At 61.0% G+C, this 15,805-nt stretch overlaps 1 protein-coding gene and 1 long non-coding RNA gene across 5 annotated transcripts; one reads left to right on the forward strand and one right to left on the reverse strand.

The window, feature by feature from the left end:
• Window positions 1–196: 196 nt before the first annotated feature.
• INPP5E (inositol polyphosphate-5-phosphatase E) lies at window positions 197–12,286 on the forward strand. 4 transcript variants are annotated; one of them, XM_074016009.1, is made up of 10 exons: window positions 197–1,398; window positions 5,775–5,898; window positions 6,510–6,607; window positions 7,433–7,557; window positions 7,640–7,897; window positions 8,259–8,366; window positions 8,854–9,015; window positions 9,175–9,290; window positions 9,858–9,994; window positions 11,168–12,286. In XM_074016009.1, the coding sequence occupies exons 1-10, from the start codon at window positions 587–589 to the stop codon at window positions 11,298–11,300; spliced, it is 2,073 nt and encodes a 690-aa protein (XP_073872110.1). In that variant the 5' UTR covers window positions 197–586; the 3' UTR covers window positions 11,301–12,286. The 4 variants fall into 4 exon arrangements, with proteins under 4 accessions (XP_073872110.1, XP_045230093.1, XP_065385908.1 ...); XM_045374158.2 differs by having other exon boundaries at window positions 7,778–7,897; XM_065529836.1 differs by having other exon boundaries at window positions 7,778–7,897; window positions 9,858–9,952.
• On the reverse strand, window positions 10,215–11,138 carry LOC135967315 (uncharacterized). Its single transcript, XR_010581318.1, has 3 exons — window positions 11,080–11,138; window positions 10,425–10,490; window positions 10,215–10,333 (listed from the first exon to the last, which is right to left on the reverse strand). It is a non-coding gene; the product is annotated as an uncharacterized lncRNA (long non-coding RNA).
• Window positions 12,287–15,805: the final 3,519 nt, after the last annotated feature.

Raw genomic sequence — 15,805 nt, forward strand, 5'->3', positions numbered from 1 at the left:
CCCAGGTCCTCTCTGGGGACTTGGACCTGCCCTCGCTGGGACCTGCCGGGCTGCCGGGCTGCGGGGCTGCCGGGCGGGGAGGGGCGTGGGAGAGCCGACCTGGCCCGGTGCGGCGCAGTCCTCCGGCCGCCAGGGGCCGCTGCGGGCGGGGCCGGGGCGCGGGGCGGGGACCGGGCGCGGCCCCGCGGCGGCCGTTGCTGGGTCCCGGCCGGGCTGACTCCGCCTCTGGGCGGCCGGGCCTCCGCGAGTACGGGGTCGGCTTCGGAGTCTGCGGGGCCAGCCCGGGGTGCCCGGTTCCCGCCCCTCTCCCCGAGCGGCGCCCCAGCCGGGGTCGAGCCTCGCCCGCGACAGGCCCTGCCTGCGGACCGCCCTGGGGACGGCGTCTGGGAGCCCCGAGGGGCTGGCGGGACCCGGGGCCCGGGCCATGCGGCAGCCGCCCCTGCCCCTCCGCGACCACCCCCGGCCCAAGCGGGAGCCGCAGCGCAGTTTCTGCTCCTCGCTGCGCCGGCGACCCCGGACCCGGCACCCCTGACCCCTCGCCCCGCCTGCGGCCCCGCGCCGAGGCCTCCCCTGGGAGGGCCCGTCCATGCCGTCCAAGGCGGAGAGCCTGCGGCCTTCGGAGCCGGCCCCGCAGCCGCCCGAAGGGAGGACGCTCCAAGGACAGCTTCCCGGCGCTCCGCTGGCCCCGCGCGCGGGGTCCCCACCCGATGCTCCGGGCTCCGAGAGCCCGGCGCTTGCCTGCAGCACCCCGGCCACGCCCAGCGGCGAGGACCCGCCAGCCCGGGCAGCACCCGTCACCCCGCGGCCCCCCGCCAGGCCTCGGCTGGAGCGAGCCCTGTCCCTGGACGACAAGGGCTGGAGGAGGAGGCGTTTTCGAGGCAGCCAGGAAGACCTGGAAGCCCGGAATGGGACCAGTCCCTCCAGGGGCTCAGTGCAGAGCGAGGGTCCCGGGGCCCCCGCCCACAGCTGCTCCCCGCCCTGCCTGAGCACCTCCTTGCAGGAAATCCCCAAGTCCCGCGGGGTCCTGGGCAGTGAGAGAGGGAGCCCGTCCTCGGGGGGTAACCCTCTCTCTGGGGTGGCCAGCAGCTCCCCGAACCTGCTGCACAGAAACGCCGCCGTGGCAGGGAGCTCGCCCAGGCTGCCCAGCCTGCTGCCCCCGCGCCCGCCGCCTGCCCTGAGCCTGGACATCGCCTCCGACTCCCTGAGGACAGCAAACAAGGTCGACTCGGATCTTGCAGACTACAAGCTCCGCGCGCAGCCGCTCCTGGTGCGGGCCCACAGCAGCCTGGGCCCCGGCCGGCCCCGGAGCCCCCTGGCCTGCGACGACTGTTCCCTTCGATCGGCCAAATCCTCCTTCAGCCTCCTGGCGCCCATCCGCAGCAAGGACGTCCGCAGCAGGTAGGGCCTGGTGGGTGCAGCCCCTGCGCCGCCTTCATTGTAGTGTTCAGGCTGCTGGAACCTCGTGAGACCGTTCCCATCAGCAGCGTTTAGGATGCCTAAACAGAAAGAATGAAGCGGGTCTCCCGCAGCCACCCCATCTCCCAGCCCCTCCCCACAGCAGCGCCCTTCCCATCTCTCCCCAACTTCCCAGAACTTTTCCTGTGTGTTTCAGAACCATTCGTGGGCGTGACGTTGTGTTAAGGTAGACAAGATGGCATCTTGCATACAATTATGTATCTGGCGCTATTTCTTGTTTAGTCTTGAGAAATTTCCTCAATGTATATGATCTGCCCTTTTGGTTGTTTTTGTTTGTTTCTCTGTGGCCCAGGCTGGAGTGCAGTGGCGCAATCCCGGCTCACTGTAACCTCCACCTCCTGGGTTCAAGGGATCCTCCTGCCTCAGGCCTCCTAAGCGTCTGGGATTACAGGCACCTGCCACCACACTCGCTAAATTTTGTATTTTCAGTAGAGACGGGGTTTCCCCATGTTGGCCAGGCTGGTCTCGAACTCCTGGCCTCAGCCTCCCAAAGTGCTGGGATTCCAGGCGTGGGCCACTGCGCCCAGCCTGCCCCCTTAGTTTTTTTCTGCCGCAAGAGGCCCCAGATGTGTTGAGGCTACTTTGTTTAGCCACTTTCTCACGAGGAACATTTTGGTGGCTCGAGCTGTTGCTGGAAGGAACGGCACTGAACCCACGGGCTCTCTCCCAAGCCTGGTCTGGTCTTGGGGTCGCCGTCTGGGGGCCTGTCCTCAGATGCTCCCACTGTGACTTGGCAAAACCACCCGCACCCTTCTTTTCCTCCCCTCCCCACTGCCATGGTGCCCAAGTCTTGTCTGTCAGCCACGGCGGGAGGCAGGGCAGGTGTGAGAAGGGAGTGGTGTGAGGTGGTTTCTGTGTGGTGTCCTGGGGCCGCTGTAACTCATGGCCACGGACTGGGAGGCTTGAAACAGCAGAGCTGGACTCTCTCCCAGTTCTAGAGGCCAGAAGTCTAAAATCAAGGTGTGGCCAGGCAGCCTCTCTCCAGAGGCTCGGGGGAGGATCCTCCTGCTGCCTCCCGCTCCTGGGGCCCCAGTTGTTCCTTGGCTTGTGGCACACTCCGGTCTCTGCCTCTGTCTTTATGTGGCCTCTTCCCTGTCTCTCTGTCTCTCTCTCGTCCTCTTCCCCATCTCTCTGTGTTCCCCTCTCTTTTTGTAAGGACACCAGTCATTGAATTTACTGCCTACCCTAAATCCAGAGTGATCTCATCTCAAGATCCTTAATTAAGTACATCTGCAGGCCGGGCGCGGTGGCTCACGCCTGTAATCCCAGCACTCTAGGAGGCCAAGGTGGGCGCGAGGTCAGGAGATCGAGACCATCCTGGCTAACACGGTGAAACCCCATCTCTACTAAAAATACGAAAAATTGGCCGGGCGCGGTGGCTCAAGCCTGTAATCCCAGCACTTTGGGAGGCCGAGACGGGCGGATCACGAGGTCAGGAGATCGAGACCATCCTGGCTAACACAGTGAAACCCCGTCTCTACTAAAAATACAAAAACTTAGCCGGGCGAGGTGGCAGGCGCCTGTAGTCCCAGCTACTCGGGAGGCTGAGGCAGGAGAATGGCGTGAACCCGGGAGGCGGAGCTTGCAGTGAGCTGAGATCCGGCCACTGCACTCCAGCCTGGGTGACAGAGCGAGACTCCATCTCAAAAAAAAAAAAAAAAAAAAAAAAAAAAAAAACGAAAAATTAGCCGGGCGTGGTGGCAGGCGCCTGTAATCCCAGCTACTCGGGAGGCTGAGGCAGGAGAATGGCTTGAACCCGGGAGACGGAGGTTGCAGTGAGCCGAGATCGCGCCACTGCACCCCAGCCTGGGCGATAGAGCGAGACTCCGTCTCACAAAAAAAAAAAAAAAAAAAAAGTACATCTGCAAAGACCCTATTTCCAAATAAGGCCCCATTCCAAGGTTCTGGAGGTCTGGGGGTGGACATGGCTTTGGGGATCACTGTTCAGCTCACCACAGTCCCCGAAGGTAGCCTCACTTCCCTGCGCCTGTGGTCCACCAGCAGGCAGGTGGGCTTAGGCATGGAGTGAGGGCCTGTGCCTGGCTCCCCCACCATACTCCCCTCCTGTGCGTGGATGGGGCAGGTGCAGTCACATACAGGGCAAAACTGTTGCTTTTGTTAAAATAATTCACTGCAGGGTTTCTTGTAAAGGGTAAAATTTCTTCGTGCGTCTAAAGCATCACATTTTAAAATCAGATTGAGTTTACGTAGATACACCTGTTAGAATGGCAGTCGTGTCTCAAATTTGGATCAGGTCATTGTTTTCGAACAACCAGGAAACGAGGGTTGATGTGGATCCTTTAACTCAGTTCTGCTGTCTAAAAACTTCCCATTTCCAGATCTCCGGTCTGTTCTAGAATAGGAGTCGGCACACACTTTCTGTCAAGGGTGAGGCACGGACAGTGGGGACCAAAGGGCGTCTGTGTGCCGGTGAATCTATTAGGGACGCACATTGGAACCTCGCTGTTTTTTCTTTCTCTGCCGTTCCACACAGTAAAACCCATTCTGAGCTTGTGGGCCGCACGTGCACGGGCTGGTCCGCCCTGTTTCAGAATGGCTGCTGGCCTTTGCCAGTGCCTTGGGGCTGCCAGGGCGGGTTAGGGGGATGCTCTCCCCACCAGTTCCTTTTGCTCTGAGAGCCGGCCCAGGCTGCAGCAGCCGGCCTGTGCATCCTCACGCAGAAGCTCTGCAGTGTCCTGGCCCTGGATGGGGGTCCGAGGCAGCTCTGCCCCTGCCCGTGTCGGGACACAGGAATGATGACTGTGAGGGCTGCCCCTGGCCTGCTGTTACTAACCGTGCTCTGGACAGAGCTGGGCAGACCGGCCACGCGGCTGCTGGTGTGGACATGATGGGCGTTGCCGGCAAAGGCGCCATGGGCCTCGAGTCTGGTGACCGAGGAGCCCCTGCTGGGCCCGGGATCACTTGACAGCAGTGGCCACAGCAACACTCTCTGTCCCGAATGACCGCTGCGTGAACACAGTTGTCCTGACTGGAACTGTCAACAGTTTTAGGGGTGAGGTAGCGAGGTTCCTCCCTGTGACATGATTTAATCGTGTCCAGTGAAGCTTGGGGAGCTGCAGCCAGGATTGAGGAAGTTCTCACGGGAGGTCACAAGAATCCGGCACTGTGCTCTCGTCTCCCTTTGTGAAAGGGAACCTCGTCAGAAGACGGCGTATCTAGAAGGAGCAGCACAAGTGTTACTTAGAGAAGGAGTGGGGAGGAGGGCTGGCAAGCCTAGCCCACGGCCTTTCTGTGTAGTCAGCGAGCTGAGAACGCGTTTTACATTTCCACATGGTTGGGAAAAGGTCAAAACAATTCTAATACTGTTTCACACTACAAGAAAGTTGTAAACTTCACATTTCAGTGTCTGTAAATCAAGCATCTCAGGCACACGGCCGGCTCCGTGTGTCCACATCCCCTGGTGGCTTTTGCAGCACTGGGTGGCCCACGGAGCAGTGGGCGTGTGCTGTTGCCTCTTGACAGGTTACCAGCCCTCGTGGCAGAAGGTGCTGAGTGTGGGGAGGGGCAGGGCGTCGCTGTGCCACACGGTGTGTTTAACCATTTGTGTGCACTGCCGTATTAAAATCCGAAAGTGCCAGCCTGGACAATGTGGCGAGACCCTGTTTCTACAAAAATAAAAAATGAAAAACTGGCCGGGCGTGGTGGCACTGCACCGGGAGTTCCAGCTACTCGGGGGGCTGAGGCAGAAGGATCACTTGAGCCCTGGAGGTGGAGGCTGCAGGGAGCTGTGTTGGTGCCACTGCACTCCATCCTGGGCACAGACTGAGACCCTGTCCCCACCAGAAACCAAAACAAGCAAACCCAAAAGTGCATCAAAGCCACGAGTGTCGAGGAGATTAACGCGTTTCCATGTGGCTCGCCTGGTCTCCCTGTCTTAGGCCATCCTGCCTGGTGTTGGGGCCCAGGGAGAAAGGAGGAGAACCAGCCCCTGCCCGAACAGCGCCCTGTGCCCACAGCCGTGGCTTATAGTTTGGGAGCTCCTCTCTGTGGTTCTCCCAGGACCCCACCACCAAAAAGCCCCAGATGTCACCCTCTCCTGCCTCTTCCCGGGAGGTGGGGGGGTGTGAGCCCGCTCTGGGTGTTTGTGTGGCCAGGTCGGGCCTTGTTGTCCTGCAGAGCAGACAGCAGCACCGCAGCGTCCAGCAGAGCCCTTGCTCGGGGTCGGGGGCAGCTTCTGACATTCTGTGGGTTTTGCTGTTGTCCCTGGGGACCTGGCCGAGACCCCCCCAGGGATGTGTCCTGTGCCTGGCCCTGAGCTTGGGGTCCTCCCGTCACAGGAGTTACCTGGAGGGCAGCCTCCTGGCCAGCGGGGCCCTGCTGGGGGCAGACGAGCTGGCCCGCTACTTCCCAGACCGGTACGTGGCGCTCTTCGTGGCCACCTGGAACATGCAGGGCCAGAAGGTGAGTGGCGCTGGGTGGCACTGGGCAGGGAAGGGCGGGGCGGGGCGGTGCTGGACAGACGTGGGTGAGGGAGACGGGGCAGTTCTGTGCCTCGTCCCGGGGCCGGGAGGGCAGAGCCCCGAGGCGCATCCACTGCGAGCTGCGGCACAGGAGGGTGAGAGTGGGTAAGGACCCCCGTCCTCCCGAGCTCCCACCTGCACCTCCATGGCCGTGTGGCCGCAGAACGGAGGGGAAGGGATTGGGTCACCAGGCCTGGCTGAGAATCGTCTGCTCAAGGTGAGCGGGAGGGCGGCCAGCAGAGCCCCTGTGGGGCGGCTCAGGGGCAGGTTGGGCCCCACAGGCTGGGGTCACAGTGACGGGGGTCACACAGGGGTGGTTGTTGGATAGACTCGTGTTTGGAGAGGGAAACTGAGGCCGAGGGCCAACCTGAGGTGTGTTTGGTGTGTCAGAGGCTGCCTTGGAGACCGACCGGGTAGATCCCTTCTTGGCCGTGGCCTCAGTTTCCCTCATTCAGAGGAGTTGCTGGCACTCGAGGTGCTGCAGTGGGACTCGCCCACAGGCGCCTGCAGGTTTCGGGAGGAGCCGGCCCACCACGTGCTCCCTCCTCCCAGGAGCTCCCGCCCAGCCTGGACGAGTTCCTGCTCCCAGCCGAGGCCGACTATGCCCAGGACCTGTACGTCATCGGCGTCCAGGAGGGCTGCTCTGACAGGTAGGGCGGCCGCAGGCCCTGCAGTGCCTGCCCTGGGGCTGCTGTGTCTGAAGCTGCTGGGCGTTGAGACCTGGGTTGCGGCTGGGCACGGGTGGGCGTTGAGACCTGGGTTGCGGCTGGGCACGGGTGGGCGTTGAGACCTGGGTTGCGGCTGGGCACGGGTGGGCATTGAGACCTGGGTTGCGGCTGGGCACGGGTGGGCGTTGAGACCTGGGTTGCGGCTGGGCACGGGTGGGCGTTGAGACCTGGGTTGCGGCTGGGCACGGGTGGGCGTTGAGACCTGGGTTGCGGCTGGGCACGGGCAGCCTCCACGCCTGGGTGGGATACATGAGTCTTTTCTGGTGGCAACTTGGAGAGTTTAAAATCAATGAGATTGGATTTTGGTAACAAATTGTTGACGTGAGAGAGTAGAAGGGCAGCAGGGAGCACGGCCGGGCTCCGAGGCTTCCTGGGGCCCCCACGTTGTGGTGGGAACAGCAGGTGGCTGCCGCCCACACAGGTGCTCTGGGAGAAGGAGCCCTGGCCCCAAGCTGAGGTGGGCCCCACTCCCCTGGCCCATGAGCCATGCAGGCAGGAGGAGCTCTGCTCACTGGGGTCTCGGCAGGGATCCAGGGGAGCCACTCAAGTGGAACTGGGGCCTGTGACCCCCGGCAGGTCCCAACTCTGGCCCACAACGGCCTCTGGCAAATGCGTCTCCATGCAGGACTCCGAGGCCAGGTCGTGGGGTTTCCCTGGTAGCTCCTCGAGGGGCTCTGGGTGGCAGGTCTGGGAGTGGTGGAGCTGGAAGGCCATGTCCCCCAGCCGGCCGCGCTTCCTCCTCTGCAGGCGGGAGTGGGAGACGCGTCTGCAGGAGACGCTGGGCCCGCACTACGTGCTGCTGTCCTCGGCGGCCCACGGCGTGCTCTACATGTCGCTCTTTATCCGCCGGGACCTCATCTGGTTCTGCTCAGGTGGGTGCGGCTGGAGGGGTGGGCGCGGCTGGAGGGTGGCAGCCCCACTTTCCACGACTGACCCGTGGCCTTGGCAGGACAGGCACGCTTTGCGTCTGGGATCTGGGGGTTGCTATGTCACACACGGGCTCCAGAGTGAGCCCTCACTGGCATGCGGGTCTGGCCACGACCCCCGGCCTGCAGCGTCCCGCAGGTGAGCTGAGAGCTGCCCCTCCCACAGAGGTGGAGTGCTCCACGGTGACCACACGCATCGTGTCTCAGATCAAGACCAAGGGGGCCTTGGGCGTCAGCTTCACCTTTTTTGGCACCTCCTTCCTCTTCATCACGTCCCACTTCACCTGTAAGTCGCTCGGTGCCCGTGCCGCAGGTGCTGCGTGAGAACAGCCTTCCTCTCCTGACCAGGACCCTGCCCAGGGCAGGGATCCTGGCTGCTGGCTTCATCTTCCACCCAGGGCCGTGGGGCGGGCACCATGCTTGCTAAGATGCACGCTGAGGACCCCCAGCAGACCCCGGCACTGAGGGCATGCCGTGCTGGGCCCGCGCTCCGTCCTCCGAGGCAGAAATGTCCCTGGCCAGGCCTGGCAGCGGATGCCCGGTGGGGTTGCGTCTGCAGGGGGCGCGCAGTCAGGGCATGGTCCAGGGGGCGGCTCTTGAGGGAGACCCAGAACCCTGTGACCCCTACCCCATTTCTGTTCCCACAGCGGGCGACGGGAAGGTGGCGGAGCGGCTGCTGGACTACACCAGGACCGTGCAAGCCCTGGCCCTGCCCAGAAACGTGCCCGACACCAACCCCTATCGCTCCAGCGCAGGTGAGGGCCCCCACACTGCATGCGGGTGGTGCTGCCGTGGTTCATACGCGGGGCGCCCGTCGTTTTTACGGCAGCTCTGCAGAGGCAGCGTCCTGAGCTCTGGGAAGCGAGGGCCGAAAAGTCCAAGTGCCCCCAGCGCATAGCCCCTCATGGTTCTTTAGCACGGTTAGTGGGGTGGGCGGATCCCGTCCACTCACAGCGTGTCCTGCTAGCCTGGGTCCTGGTCCTCACCACTGCCCGCCCTGCCGCCTCCCCCGGCTGTGTGGAAAGGAGCGGAGACATGGTCATCCCCTGCCATGGGCGCCGTCTGCTCCTGAGGCTGCTCCAGGTGCCTTCTGGAGCTGTCCCAATGCGAATCGGGGCCCAGCCCCTCTGGCTGGCACCCGAGACCCACTTCCCCTGGGAGCCACTGCCAGGCCGTGTTCTGGGGAAGGGGAAGGACCTGCCGTTGCTTGCCTGTGCCCATGCATGGCCCACTGTGCCACAGCGGACGTCACCACCCGCTTCGACGAGGTGTTCTGGTTTGGAGACTTCAACTTCCGCCTGAGCGGAGGGCGCACGGCCGTGGACACCCTCCTGTGCCAGGGCCTGGTGGTGGACGTGCCGGCGCTGCTGCAGCATGACCAGCTCATCCGGGAGATGCGGAAAGGTGAGGGCCTGGGAGGGGGGCGGGCGTGGCGGGAGATGCGGAAAGGTGAGGGCCTGGGAGGGGGGCGGGCGTGGCGGGAGATGCGGAAAGGTGAGGGCCTGGGGTGCCACGGCTGGCACGAGTTGGTCTGAGCCGGTCCGGGTGCCCATCCTGTGGCAGGGTCCATCTTCAAGGGCTTCCAGGAGCCGGACATTCACTTCCTCCCGTCATACAAGTTTGACATCGGGAAGGACACGTACGACAGCACCTCCAAGCAGAGGACACCCTCATACACGGTGAGCCCCGCCCGTGGCCGGCGCAGAGTGCTTCCAGGGCGGGCACCTCCCACAGCCGGGAGCCAATGCCTGGCATCAGGGGTCTGAACCTGGACGGCCTTGACTTGAACTTCAGCTCTACACCCTGGCCTCGTGGCGAGTCCCCTTTGGTGGAGAACGGCACCCTCTCCATGGGTGTTTTCAAGGCTGGGTGAGCCGACTGGCACACAGGGCACCGGCCATGCCCTCGCCCCTGGCGTGCAGAGCCTCTGCCCGTTGCACCCTCACTCACCCTTCCGCCAGGCCCATGGCTGCAGCTCTGGGCATGTCCCGATGTCTGCTGGACGCCTCAAGAAGCCACTGAGGCAGGGCAGGGTAGGAGCAGCCGCTGTTCACAGGGTCTCCAGCGGCGAGGGACAGGCCCTGGCCCAGCTGGCCACAGACACCAGGCAACAAAACGGGCATAAGTGTCGGGGGTCCCAGAAGGCTCCCTCGGGGGGCACTTGAGAACAGCGGGGAGGTGAGTGGGCCACGCCCCACAGCGCCTCAGGAGTAACTGGACTTCCTCCCTCCGGAATCTTCCCGAAGGACCGCGTCTTGTACAGAAGCCGCCACAAGGGTGACATCTGTCCCGTGAGCTACTCCTCCTGCCCCGGGATCAAGACCTCCGACCACCGCCCCGTGTACGGCCTCTTCCGGGTGAAAGTGAGGCCGGGGCGAGACAAGTCAGTGCTCTCCCGCTCCTTCCCTCTCGGGCCCGGGGCTTGGGCCGTCGTCCCATGAGCTGAGAGGGTCCCTGTCATCGTGGGGTTCCACTTGGGGCTTTGTCCTGGGACCTTCAGGGCTGTGCAGCCCCAGGATGGGTTGGACTCATCCTGGAGCAGGAAGAAGGCAGGAAGGGGAGCGGCTCTGAACAGTGAAGAGGCCCAGCTGGGGGGCTGGGTGTGGCCAGCTGGGGGGAGGAAGGCCTTAAGCGCTCAGGTGTCCGCCCGTCCTTCCTGTGGCTCTCCCAGGAACAGGCCTCTGTGTGCTTAGAGGCAGTGCCAGCCCGGGCCGGCGCCCACCTAACAACCCCTCCTCCGGGCCAGCGCCCACCTAACACCCCTCCTCCGGGCCGGCGCCCACCTAACACCCCTCCTCCGGGCCGGCGCCCACCTAACACCCCCTCCTCGTGGCCCTGGGCGTCCTCCTAACACCCCCTCCTCCGGGCCTGGCCCCCACCTAACGCCCCCTCCTCCGGGCCGGCGCCCACCTAACGCCCCTCCTCGTGGCCCTGGGCGTCCTCCTAACGCCCCCTCCTCCGGGCCGGCGCCCACCTAACGCCCCCTCCTCGGGCCCGACCCCTTCCTAACGCCCCCTCCTCGGGCCCGACCCCTTCCTAACGCCCCCTCCTCCGGGCCCGGCCCCCACCTAACGCCCCCTCCTCGGGCCCGACCCCTTCCTAACGCCCCCTCCTCGGGCCCGACCCCCACCTAACGCCCCCTCCTCCAAGCCCGACCCCCTCCTAACGCCCCCTCCTCCGGGCCCGGCCCCCACCTAACGCCCCCTCCTCCGGGCCCGGCCCCCACCTGACGCCCCCTCCTGCGGGCCCGGCCCCCTCCTGACGCCCCCTCCTCCGGGCCCGGCCCCCTCCTGACGCCCCCTCCTCCTGGCCCGGCCCCCTCCTCCGGGCCCGGCCCCCACCTGACGCCCCCTCCTCCAGGCCCGGCCCCTCCTAACGCCCCCTCTTCCGGGCCCAGCCCCCTCCTGACGCCCCCTCCTCCTGGCCCAGTCCCCTCCTGACGCCCCCTCCTCTGGGCCTGTCCCCCACCTAACGCCCCCTCCTCCGGGCGCGGCCCCCTCCTAATGCCCCCTCTTCTGGGCCTGGCCTCCTCCTAATGCCCCCTCCTCCTCCACAGCATTCCATTGGCAGCTGGCAAATTTGATAGAGAGCTATACTTACTAGGAATTAAAAGACGGATTTCGAAGGAGATTCAGAGGCAGCAAGCACTACAGAGTCAGAACTCCAGCACCATCTGTTCCGTTTCTTGAAGTTTGCTGAGCGAGGACCCACAGCCGCAACATGGGGTGATTGTATTTGATCAAAACCCAGCGGGAAGGACGAAGAGTTTGCCGCCTTTTGCGGATCTGAGGGACTGTGGCGCCCGTGCCACTGTGCCAGCGTCCCAAGAAGGAAACCACCCCTAAGTGAGCCTGTCCTTCTCCATGGCAGGTCCACATGGCATGGGTGGGCAGGGCGTGGACCCGCCGCAGTACCACAGACCCCAGCCACTCTTGGGGGCAGACGTCAGAATCCGGTCCTGAGCAGCTCCCGTGCCCTGGGGGCAGTCACAGAGCCCCCCCACCCCCACCCCATCCCCGCGTGCTCTGCGCCAGCCTCTCCCTCCACACCCGGAGCAGGCGTCCATCTGTGTCCTCCTGGCAGCCCCTCAAACACACACCACCCCATGTCACACAGGTGTCCAGAGCCAGGCTGGACCTGGGCTAGGTGACCCCTGGGGCCTCAGACCTCTCAGTGGGCCCCAGAGCCCAGCTGAGGAAGCCACATGGCCTCCAGGACGTGGCGCGGTTCCCCTCCGCGAGGCTGCAGGTCGCCTGCCGTGGCGCAAAGAGGCCCGCACCCCAGCATAAGGGCCTCCCCGGCTGAGTGAGAAGCCACCTCCCCTCTCCTCTCATCAGCCAAGCCTGTTGGCATGAAACCATCTCATGGTTTCAGTGACGTAGACCGTTTGCTTCTGTAACTCCAGCCACAGAATGACAGTGGAGCCTGGCTGGGGAACTGCTGGAAGCTTAGGATGCCACCACCTTGAACACCTAGGCCAGGGATCCCCACCATGTCCCAGGTTTCTTTCTTCGAGAGTTTAGAACCGTTCATTCTTGCTTTGTGTCCCATTCCATCTCTTGAAAAAATGTAGTCTTTGAATGTGTGAAAATCTAGGGACATTCAATCTAGTCTTTTAAATTATTTATTTTTCCATATTTATATTTTTAAATAAATGCATATATTGAGTCTTAAACTCTCTTTCTGGCCAAAGACTGAAACCTGGAAGAAACAATATACATGCATACCCTGTTCTCACAATGTCCTTGTTTTAAAGGCTGTAAAATCCACAGGCAAAAAGTTTGGTCTCAACCCTTAACTGCTGACTGTGATCTTGTCCAGCTCATCTCTGCTGTCTTTAAAATCCTACATTCGGCTGGGTGCGGTGGCTCACGTCTATAATCCTAGCACTTTGGGAGGCTGAGGCGGGTGGATCACCTGAGTGCTGGGCAGATCACAAGGTCAGGAGTTCGAGACCAGCCTGGCCAACATGGTGAGACCCCCCCCCCGCCCCCAACCCCATCTCTACTAAAATTACAAAAATGAGCCGGGCATGGTGGCGGGTGCCTGTAATCCCAGCTACTCGGGAGGCTGAGGCAGGAGAATCGCTTGAACCCAGGAGACAGAGGTTGCAGTGAGCTGAGATTGCACCACTGCACTCCAGCCTGGGCAGCAGAGCAAGACTCCCTCTCAAAATACATAAATAAATAAATGAAATCTTGCATTCCTAGTTCACTGCCCCAGAGATCAGCGTTAGTTGGAGAAGAGTTTGAGGAAGACACAAATACTTCAGACCTGATGAACCATGCTGGTTATCAACAATTCCAGTGAATAATACATAAAACTTTTATTAGCAGCAGCTTAAAAAGTAGGGAAACAAACACCCAGTCTCTTGATAAAAATGAGTCTCTTGGGCCGGGTGCGGTGGCTCATGCTTGTAATCCCGGCACTTGGGGAGGTCCCGGTGGGCAGATCACAAGGTCAGGGGTTCGAGACCAACCAGGCCAAATGGTGAGACCCCCCCCCCACCGTCTCTACTAAAAATACAAAAATTAGCCGGGCGCCTGTAGTCCCAGCTACCCAGGAGGCTGAGGCAGGAGAATTGCTTGAACCCGGGAGGCGGAGGTTGTAGTGAGCCAAGATCGCACCACTGCACTCCAGCCCGGGTGACAGAGTGAGACTCATCTCCAAAAACAAAAAAAAGGTTTTGCCCAAACAAATGTGCCCTAAGTTTCAAATCAATTCATTGAAAATCTGGGGCGGGCGCGGTGGCTCACGCCTGTAATCCCAGCACTTTGGGAGGCCGAGGCGGGCGGATCACAAGGTGAGGAGATCGAGACCACGGTGAAACCCCGTCTCTACTAAAAATACAAAAAATTAGCCGGGCACCGTGGCAGGCGCCTGTAGTCTCAGCTACTCAGGAGGCTGAGGCAGGAGAATGGCGTGAACCCGGGAGGCGGAGCTTGTAGTGAGCCAAGATCACGCCACTGCACTCCAGCCTGGGCGACAGAGCGAGACTCTGTCTCAAAAAAAAAAAAAAAGAAAATTTGTACCAAAATGTTTTAGGACAATGGGGCTTAAAATGAGTCAGCTTTTATGGCTTGTTCCTAGGCCTTTTCTCCGACCCAAACAGTTGTTAAAGAGATTCTGATCCGCCCCTGGAGTGTGTCCTGTGGCTTGAGAGTAAGAGGCTCCAAGTCTTTTGGCGGGGAGTGGCGGGGCGTGATGTGTCTAGTACGATCACAGATCAAAAGCCAGGTGATGCCCTTGGCACTCACCACTAGCTTTTAGATGAATGGAATTTCACTCAGGAGTTTACACTAATGCAAATGATGTTGGCCAATCTCTGGAAAATAAAAGAATTGTTAAATACGGCCAGGCACAGTGGCTCACATCTACAATCCCAGCACTTTGGGAAGCTGAGGCAGGAGGATTGCTTGAAGCCAGGAGTTAAGAGACCAGCCTGGGCAACCTAGTGAGACCCCACCTCTAAAATAAGAATTAGCCCACATGTTGGTGCGCGCCTACAGTCCCAGCTATTCAGGAGGCTGAGGTGGGAGGATCAACTGAGCCCTGGTGGTCAAGGCTGATGAGCGGTGGTTACATCACTGTACTCCCGGACCAGCCTCATCTCAAAAAAAAAAAAAAAAAAAAAAAAAAAAAAAAAAAAAAGCTGGCTCAATAGTAGCGGGTTCTTAGAGCTTCATATTAGTGGTAACTTTGGTATACAATCCTCCACTGCTAAATTTGGCAAAAGCAAAACAAATGTGGCCAGGTGCAGTGGCTCATGCCTATAATCTCAGCACTTTGGGAGGCCCAGGTGGGTGGATCACCTGAGGCCTAGGCGGCTGGTCAGGAGTTCACCACCAGCCTGATCAAAATGGTGAAACCCCGTCTCTACTAAAAATACAAAAAATTAGCCGGGTGTGGCAGTGGGCGCCTGTAATCCCAGCTACTTGGGAGGCCGAGGCAGGAGAATCCCTTGAACCCATGAGGCAGACGTAGCGTGAGCCGAGGTCGTGCCATTGCACTCCAGCCTGGGCAACAAGAATGAAACTCCCATCTCAAAAAAAAAAAAAAATTGTGAAATACGCCTGAGGGTGGTTTCAAAAATTCAGCTCTCGGGGCCAGACGCAGAGGCTCACGCCTGTAATCCCAGCACCTGGGGAAGCCGAGGCAGGTGGATCATCTGAAGTTGGGAGTTGGAGACCAACCTGGCCAACATGGTGAAACCCCGTCTCTACCAAAAATGCAAAAATTAGCCAGGTGTGGTGGCGGTCGCCTATAATCCCAGCTACTCGGGAGGCTGAGGCAGGAGAATGGCGTGAATCCAGGAGGTGGAGCTTGCAATGAGCCGAGATCACGCCACTGCACTCCAGCCTGGGCCATAGAGATCACGCCACTGCACTCCAGCCTGGGCCATAAAGGGAGACTCCGTCTCAAAAAAAAAAAAAATTCAGCTCTCGTTCTCTCAAGCATGCTTTGCTTGTCTTTCGTCCAGCAAGTGTTTTCATAGCCCTGCTCCAGGCCAGAGGGTCTAGCCACCAGCAGCGATACTGGAATGAACCAAATGGCCTGCTTGGGGAAGGTGACCATCTTAAAAAAAGCAGCAAGTGCACCTTAGTTCCAAAGAAAAAGGGAAGTGGGGCCGGGCGCGGTGGCTCCCGCCTGTCATCCCAGCACTTTGGGAGGCCAAGGTGGGCGGATCACCTGAGGTCGGGAGTTGGAGACCAGCCTGACCAACACGGTGAAACCCGCGTCTACTAAGAATACAAAATTAGCCAGCGTGGTGGCGCACGCCTGTAATCCCAGCTACTCGGGAGGCTGAGGCAGGAGAATCGCTTGAACTTGGGAGGCGGAGGTTGCGACGAGCCAAGATCACGCCACTGCACTCCAGCCTGGGCAACAAGCGTGAAACTCCATCTCAAAAAAATAAAGAAAAGAAAAAGCGAGGCGAGGAGGAGTGTGGCAGGGAAGGCAGGCGTGTGACCTGCGGTTAGAGTGGAGGCAGCGAGGGAGAGCCAGCTGGGTGTGGCAGGGAACGGAGAGAACCTGTGTTGGCCTTGGCTTCCAAAGCACAGACCCTGAGGGCTAATTGGTAGCAGTTTCTAGAATGTCCTCCGGCTTCTCAGTAGTTGGAGCAGGACTGTGCTTCACTGGCATCTTCAGCAGCTCAACCCCAGGCCTGACGCCTGTGGTGCGGGAGCTCTGCATT

This window comes from Macaca fascicularis, chromosome 15 (assembly GCF_037993035.2).
Source record: "Macaca fascicularis isolate 582-1 chromosome 15, T2T-MFA8v1.1".
Lineage (NCBI taxonomy): Eukaryota > Metazoa > Chordata > Mammalia > Primates > Cercopithecidae > Macaca > Macaca fascicularis.